This window comes from Schistosoma mansoni, chromosome 4 (genome assembly GCF_000237925.1).
Source record: "Schistosoma mansoni strain Puerto Rico chromosome 4, complete genome".
NCBI lineage: Eukaryota > Metazoa > Platyhelminthes > Trematoda > Strigeidida > Schistosomatidae > Schistosoma > Schistosoma mansoni.
Genome location: NC_031498.1, coordinates 18,976,762 through 18,985,163, shown reverse-complemented (window position 1 = coordinate 18,985,163; position 8,402 = coordinate 18,976,762). Strand labels below are relative to the sequence as shown.

Genomic DNA, 8,402 nt, shown 5'->3' with positions numbered 1-8,402 from the left:
GTTTAAAGTGAATGACCATGCATTTACAGATAATAATCTTGGAAAGCTATTTACAACTGAATGAGGATTAGAAACTCGATTAACCGCCTTCGACTTTATACATAAATTTATTCAGGGAATCAATGCTCAAATCTTATATTAATCACACGACCAGGGTTTTTCTTAAAAATCAAAATGTGTTTCTGAGGATTTCGCAAGGTGGTCATAAAAGCCTAAATACGTTAATAGATTTTAGTTTGCAGTTGGCCACGATTTCGATTACATGATCGATGATGAACCTCAGTAACATTGTTCCACTTATCACTCAGTGGGCTAGATGGTCACTGTATTGACGAACTGCCACTGTGCTAGATTTTCTAATACTCAATTCAGAAGACCGTCTATTCCATTCTTCAATGGATAAATCTAGGTTGATTTATAACGTCACCTAAATTTTAGCATTATAAATATATTCACATACTTCAACATCACTAGCGTAAGTTAGATGACTTTGTAATATGAGATCATTCTAAAGAAGTACGAATGAGTATTGAAAATGTCATAACTATTCCGAGTTTGAAAACGTCTTAACCAGTAACACCTTTATAACCGAAGTATGCCATCCTAGTCAAACCAGAAGTCAGGAATGAAGGAGTTCGAAGATATATTTGGAAGGCTATCAGTTAGTCGAATGAACGTTTGGTATAAGCTGGCCAGTAGTTGAAAGGGATGCTTGGCACGGTGATCCCACTCGTGATCAAGTGTGGATGTGTGACCAAAAGGATAAACACACTGTGGAACGTATCCAACGACGAGCCACGAAATCAGTTCGGGGACTCAAATTCAAGTCTTATGAAGACTGCCTCCAATCACTGAACCTTAACCATTGGAGTACAGACATCTCAGAGGTTACCTTCTTAAGGCTTACAGCATCCTCAACACTTCTGGACATTCCCTTAAACACCTACTTAGGCTTAGTTTCAACATAAGACTTAGAAATAACACCAAGAAACTGGAGCCACAACACAGCAGAACGGAATGTAGACACAACTTCTACTCCTTGAGAGAAGTCAAATACTAGAATTCGCTGCTAGTCCAAGTGACTTTGCAGGAGTCCTTTAAGAGAAAACTTGACATATTCTGAAGGACTAAGGACAAGATCTTGCTACCATTTACCAAATTTCATTTCTTTTTCCTCTTTTATAGTTAATATACCTAACTCCTACCTGGAGGTATTGTTGATCCACTGCCACTAGACTCGGAGGTCCATTAAGCGAAAGCTTCTTCCATTTTGTGCACAACCATTTGAAGAGCTTTTAGCTAAGTGAATCCGCTAAAACTAATTCGGTCAGCATCAAGTGTAGAGGACTTACAAAGCTATTGATTTTGAAGATTTGTTTACCACTACAGCATTCTTGAGTTAATTCAATTTTACCAGGTTTTCATTAGACCAGTATACTTTGTACTCACTAACTCCCTTTTATGCCCAAATAATCTGTTCATTCATGATCTAACTTTACATTCCTTCACCTCACCGTCCCTTGAAAGTGCTCAACAACATATAGACTACCTTTAGTGATTCTGTTATTTGAGATGTGACGTACTAAAACCAGCCCTATACAAACTTCGTTCAATGCTTTGTTCAACTCCCGATTATTTATTTAAACATCCCAATTAATTCATGAGCGATATTGGGCGCACCATAGTCCCAAGTCACGTCTGCATTGGGTAAGTGTGAAACTAAGTATAATAAACACGAAAATAAATGTTGACTGACAATCCAGTAATAACATGTGATAAATTTCGAAATAATGCAAAGGCAGTTCCGACGGATAATTTAGAAACTTGAATTTAACCGGACCTGGTTGAAAAACTGTAATCACAACAAGCTACGTTTTATATGAGGGTAGCAACTGTTCTCAGAACACTATCTTCAGTGAAGGGCACTGAAGCGACTTTATATATTTCTCTCTATCGGTACCACATAGTTCATTTCATCCTGTAGATATGCTTCCTACCGCCTGAAATAAACACGAACTATACATGATCACCAGTCAACAAACGTTTGCTGCAAACAGATACAAATGACAAAGTTGCGTATGTCAACGCCAGATACTGCAACCTCTGTGTGGACAAACAAAAATCAATAGTTCTAATACTTCTAATTGATCGGTAGTTGTCGTGCAAGAACTCGAAATTCGCAGCTCCAATGGATAGAAAACACTGTATTTCAAGTACGCTAGTCATGAAACAGAAGTAAGGGATGAATGGGAGTAAATTTATGTGAGGTATATTGTTGACACTATGCGTTCTATAGATCACATTGCGCGATGTATGGATTTACTTAACTGTCAATCCTTATTCCAACTGAAGGGAGAATTTAAGCAGTCTAAATGGTTAGTACAAGTAGACAAACAAATATACAGACAGCCATATACATCAAAAAGTCCACATAGTTAGAATTTCAGAGTTATTTATTTTAGTAAATAAAAAATTAGCAAATTCTAAACGACAGTTGGTTGTGACATGGTTGGCAATCTTTATATAAAGTCCATTGTGAGCTTAGAAAACTTGCCGTATAAGTTAAAGTGTGTGACCATATGTCCTCATAGATACATGCTCTACATAAATATGATGAATCTGATACAAGCTCGACCGTTGAGAAGTTTTTCCTCAGAGTATTATTATAACTCAGATACCAAGTTTATAATATACTGTACACAAGCATGGTGATCTTATTTCTCTACAGGGTCACGAAACGGGTGCTACAAAACAGATTAAATTCACAGACATACGGAAAAATCAGGAATAATCAACATGAAATCCCATTTTACATATACAAGGAGCAAACTGTCATATCGTCATAAATTAAGACAATAGTTTAATGAAGACATCGCGCATAAGATCTTATTGTATGTTAGCTAGTTTAGACTAATTCTAACGCTCTTTAATGCAGTTTCAAAATCGACAGTAAATCTAATCAACTATACTGGTATTTTCCATAAAGCAGATCTCATATGATAGAACTTAATTTACTAGAAAGTAATGACTCATGATGTATATGAGACCAAATGAATGATAATCTGTTACTTGGCTGATGAAATATAATCCAGTTATTTATGAGAAGGTGAGTTCACACTAGAACCGCACATATTAGTCACACACTCAAACTGCAATTCGACAGTAGCATTTAGGTTGAAGCACAAAATAACTTTATGAATGTCACATTCACTAGACTGATCCATTAATCCGGAATGCTTTAGCCACAACTATTTTAGTCAGATCTGAATATTATTCATGATCAAGAAGTTTTCACAGTCCAGAAATTCGATTCAGACAATGTAAGCGCCACCGTTACAGACAAGTGGTTATTTGTGATGATTTGAAGTATTTGAATTATGGTATGAACTAGTAATCCCGGGAATAACTCAATTTAGTCAAGAAGTATTAGATGAGCACGAACAAATGTACTGTATTTGGAATTCAAGATCAAAACAGTCATCAGTACAAAGAAACCATTGGTTCATTAAAAAATCGCATTATTTTTATCATCAAATAAACAAAAATTTTCTTCCAACGTTGCCTGAATAGTTGCTCTACATTAAACCATAATGACAACGAACCATATACTAATCCCTGGAAATACTCCTTATTACACCAAATACAGTATATACAGTAACGGATCCTAACTTTGACTATCAGAGACTAAATAAACTATTAATACTTTGTCAAGTTTGCCATGAACTGATCTGAACAAAGCCTTAACCTTAGTTCTTACCAACACAATATACTCTCTCAACAACAATATATTCTAATTTTATCGTGACAAATTGACATTGAATAAAATGAGGCAATCATAAATCAATTGCATCCTGGGCTAGAGGATCTAAGCAGCTGAAATACGTATGGCTGAGGAGTCCTGAGTACAACGGAATTTCCATCCAGTTACCATTGACATCCCACTTACGTGGTCTTCCCTGACTGCCTTAATTCTGGCATATATTAGATTTCGCGAATTTTGAAATTTTCCCTCCCATAACACCACAGTACGTCTAAAGATCTGTATTCGTACATGTGAGTTACAATCTAACTCTCAGAACGTCCTAGTCTGAAATATCTTCTCAAGTGTTAAATGGCTTTACACAGCTGACCTACCGTTTATCAAACAGTACGATTAAGGAAATGAAGACCAAAACTGAGGAATTGTACCTAGCTTTCCTAAATATCGAAAGCAGAGAGCTAACACACAATCAATTATCCAACACTGATGTATATGTAATACTTCAAAGTTCATTGTTGAATGTGATAACTTTACATCTAATAATAAATAACCAATGTTCTAACCAATATAAAGTAATAATTAAATGAAAAGTAACCAAGAATACTGTTTTTCCATATTTGAGGAGAAATTAAGTATTTCATATTCGTACTTTTCACAATATCACTTACGTGTTATCAAACGACCTCAGAATATCCTATCAAAACAAAAGCTTGTGGCGGACCAAAAAGTATGTTAACCAAAACGGCAATAACAAAATATTACGTCCATAAGTTTATACAACAATAAACAGTTTATAAGTTAATAACACACAAATAAAAGTTAGGGGACGTTACTTAAATTGACTGGCTGTTGCGTGTTCGATTGAGTTTGGTACCGATAATCCACAATTATAGAAGATTAATAATTCCAATGTGGACGATATGGCTCCAGTAGATTTACCAACGTAGAATGTAATAAGAGCATCACAATTGTCTATAAACGCAGATGATATTCAATTAATAATTCATTTAACATATTTGCAAACATAGCAGAACGATGCAGGTGTATGTTAGAGTGTATTTATTGAGGAGCAGGTACAATGTCGTGATATGTTGCATTTAAAACGGAAGGAAGTCAATTAACGTGTGTCCAAAGTAATACACTTGAACAACAAGTACAATTGTTTAGTGTTAAATGTACAGAATATGAAAATGCACAAAACAGGTGCATATTTTGGATACTAACTCAGTGGTTACAATCGAAAAGCTTTCATGACCAGGTCTGGAGGTTTACTATTTGATCCCTAACAGTCATGAATGTACAATACTAAGAAGTCCTTCCGTCTATTCAAATTTCAACATGAAACTTATGTTAAACCGTTACTATCCTCTTGAACCGTATAGAATCCAATAAGAACGTATAATTAACCGGATCTTGTAAATGTGAAAGTAACTATTTAGGTTTTATGTACACCAATCTTAGTTTACTTAGCACAATGATTCCCGTCAAGTATTTTTTTGGTTATTTATAATGGTACACCTAAGTTGCATACTTGTCCGAATCACTAAACCACTACAATACTGATTACATTTCATATGTTTTCCACTGGTAATTTTTACGGTTTTTGATAGGTTAGTGTTAGAAATTTGATTTCATATATACATCACTGAAATATGTAGTTATTAGCACATACAATTGCATACCATAAATAATAAAGCTACGATTATTACCATTTTTATCATTATTATTATCATTATAACCCGAACGACAAATATGAGTTACAATTAAGAACCAAACAAAACGGAAGTAATTGGTATTAGTGTAATGAGAAGTGTGGTGTATGCCACTGATGTCGACAGATATAAGTAGTATGTATCATCGGTCAAAAGTGAAATGTCTGGTGGCAGAAGGTTAAGAAAATCGAAGAAAAGAGAATGAGAACAGAGAATCACTGATGTGAAAACGAAGGAACAATCAAGTCTGAGACGATTGTTTGACATTTTGCAAATGATGTATTTACCGTATGAATCTCAGATTTTACTAAGACGTTCTGTGATTTTGTATTCAAATACATTCGGTTGTCCCCACTGGTGTTCTTGTTCACCATAGAAGTAGCAGAATTTGGTATGCTAGAACTGTCCAGTCCGTACTCTAGTGGTCACGAATAGACTTATACACACCTCATAAAGAAAGCACCGAGCACAATTGAAGGCATTGCATTTTGCAAGTTGAATTTGTTAGTCAATAATGTACAAAGAAACTATCGTGATACATTGTTACATCCGTAATCTGTCTACCCACTAATATACAGAAAATAACTTATCTCAATCTAGATTAGGACCTTGACGCGATAAGCTAAGTGGATTAACGTTGAGGCTAGAATCTCGTGAGTTCGAAATGAGACTAACTTCCTTGGGTAGAGCTCTCTTCAACTGACTAAAAAAGTTACAAAATGTTTTTCAAATAAGTAGTTGATGTCAGCTTTGGAAATATGATACAAGCTTATGCTCATATAGCAACTCGCCTACAGTTAATTTTGTCGAGTCCTTTTATTAAATTATTTAACAGACGGTATTATTCGAACAGTAATAATTTGTCTGTTTCTTTGTGTGATTATGATCACTATCATGTCCGTATAAACGTGTAGGCTTGATCACATACGACAGCCTACGCACATATTCCTCACTCCACCTTAAGTGTTAATCGCTTGATGAATCATTCACCTCTCCATATATATGTGCTTGAATTTTATTAATTGCTTTCGCTTCACCTCGCCTCGCTGCGCCTTGATCGGATTTGACTCTAAATCTACCTCTGTATTCGTCCGCTCACACACATTAGCCTCTCTTCTCCAACTCGTTCGATGTGCTTGTAACGTTGTTATCCGCTCTGTCCAATGATAAGCTGTAGTCGCCGCTTCATTTTGCCATCTGAGCCCTTACATCGTTGGGATTTACATGATAACGGTTATCAAAGTGGTTGATAAACGAAACATAAGGTATTATCTCGAAGCCTAGCTACTACACTTACTCCTGAAAGGCATATATAGAAACAATATGACATTCCAAAAGTTTTCTTTTGGTCAATTACTGATTAGAATGTTGGTGATTCAAATAACCATAACATCTCACGTTAATCATGTTTATATTCTCCTTAACAGTCTGTTCAATCAGTAGGACCAGTCATAATCGACAAAGAAAAAAATTTCAAATGTTCCCGGGACCAGTATATTAAACAACACAATAATTATAATAAAAATCTACCTTCAAAGCTAGATGAATTGGAAAGCAAGTTATTGAAGCATCCTTTATTATTATTTCCCTACTTACTTCAGTATTTACCTCTTTCCGTAAGTTTGTTTAATAACATCAATAAATTAACATTATATGTACGTTTGTATTAATATTTAATCTCAACTATGATAATTAGAGGTATACGAATTACCGTGCTAACTAAGAATTCCAGAAATAGTGTAAGTTAAAAGTATGTAGAACTAGATGGTCACAGTCAGTCATTCACAACGTAGAACTTCGTACGTACGTACATCAGTTCGAGTTGCCATACCACATTAGCACAGAGATGCAGTTGTCGATTTAAATCCCATAGTGAGAGAAGTAGTAGGAGTATAAGCATTATGTGAAAGATTGGGGTTTGAGGATGTTATTGAACGTATTGTATTTGAAATTCGTAATCAGAGCTCAATGAAGTACAAAGGAATCATCAGTTATTACAAATACCACAGCAACATTAGATAATTAAATTAGGACTGAATAGTAGTTAACCATGTTAGTCCCCTTCTATAAGCCGATGAAGCAATAATATAATTATTCAGATTTTGATGTATGTTGGATGATTATTGTGACCTAGATTGTCATGTATATTTAGTCACCTTCTAGTTATCTAATGCAAACAAATGTGATCTCGATGCTAGACGACCTCCGGCTCATGGGGATAGGGACAGATGTATCCATACTCGTCTCACTTTCCGAGATCGCTCAAAAGTGCCAGCCCCCTACGCCCCCCGACCCAGGTCACAATCTCGAAAAGCCGTAACGACTCGCCCCAAGCGGGCATCTTCCAAGCCACGCCAGAAGGCGGTTTCGGAAGCGAGTCCAGGTTGGTGCTGGTTCCACCGTGCTTTCGGAGCCGGTGCCCGTCATTGTCGAGCTCCCTGCTCATACAAGGCGGGAAACTTCACAGCCGGCGAGTAAATGCGGCCATACTCGCCGGCACTTCACCTCAGGTTGGCCGTTTATTTTATGTGCACGATTATCGCACCAACGCTAGGTACCTTGTGGATACGGGTGCCCAAGTTTCTGTCGTACCTATCGGTAACAGTAAGTCTCAAGCCACTATGCTTCGACTACGCGCTGCGAATGGCTCAGTCATTCCCACCTATGGTACACGACAACTTACGGTCAACCTGAGCAACCGACGACAGTATCTGTGGACGTTCATCATTGCCGATGTTCCCACAGCTATACTCGGTATCGATTTCCTACAGCACTATGAATTGCTAGTCGATTCACGTAGGCTGCAGCTAATTGATATTTCGTCGAACAGCAACTTTATGGGCTCTAAAGCCCACACAAACGCGTACCGAATCACAGGTGTATTTCATTCGCGTGACGATTTATTCCACGTTTTTTTCAGAAATTCCCCA

The 8,402-nt window shown here is 36.6% G+C and overlaps 1 protein-coding gene across 1 annotated transcript in view; it reads left to right on the top strand.

Annotated features, from left to right (window-relative positions):
* Positions 1-3,076: 3,076 nt before the first annotated feature.
* Smp_145150 (hypothetical protein) overlaps positions 3,077-8,402 on the top strand; it is a gene marked incomplete at its 5' end in the record, with an annotated part of 8,660 nt that continues 3,334 nt past the window's right edge. The window contains 2 exons of the mRNA XM_018797075.1: positions 3,077-3,106; positions 6,900-7,088. Coding sequence (XP_018652153.1) covers positions 3,077-3,106; positions 6,900-7,088 — 219 coding nt within the window. The remainder of the gene's footprint in view (positions 3,107-6,899; positions 7,089-8,402) is intronic.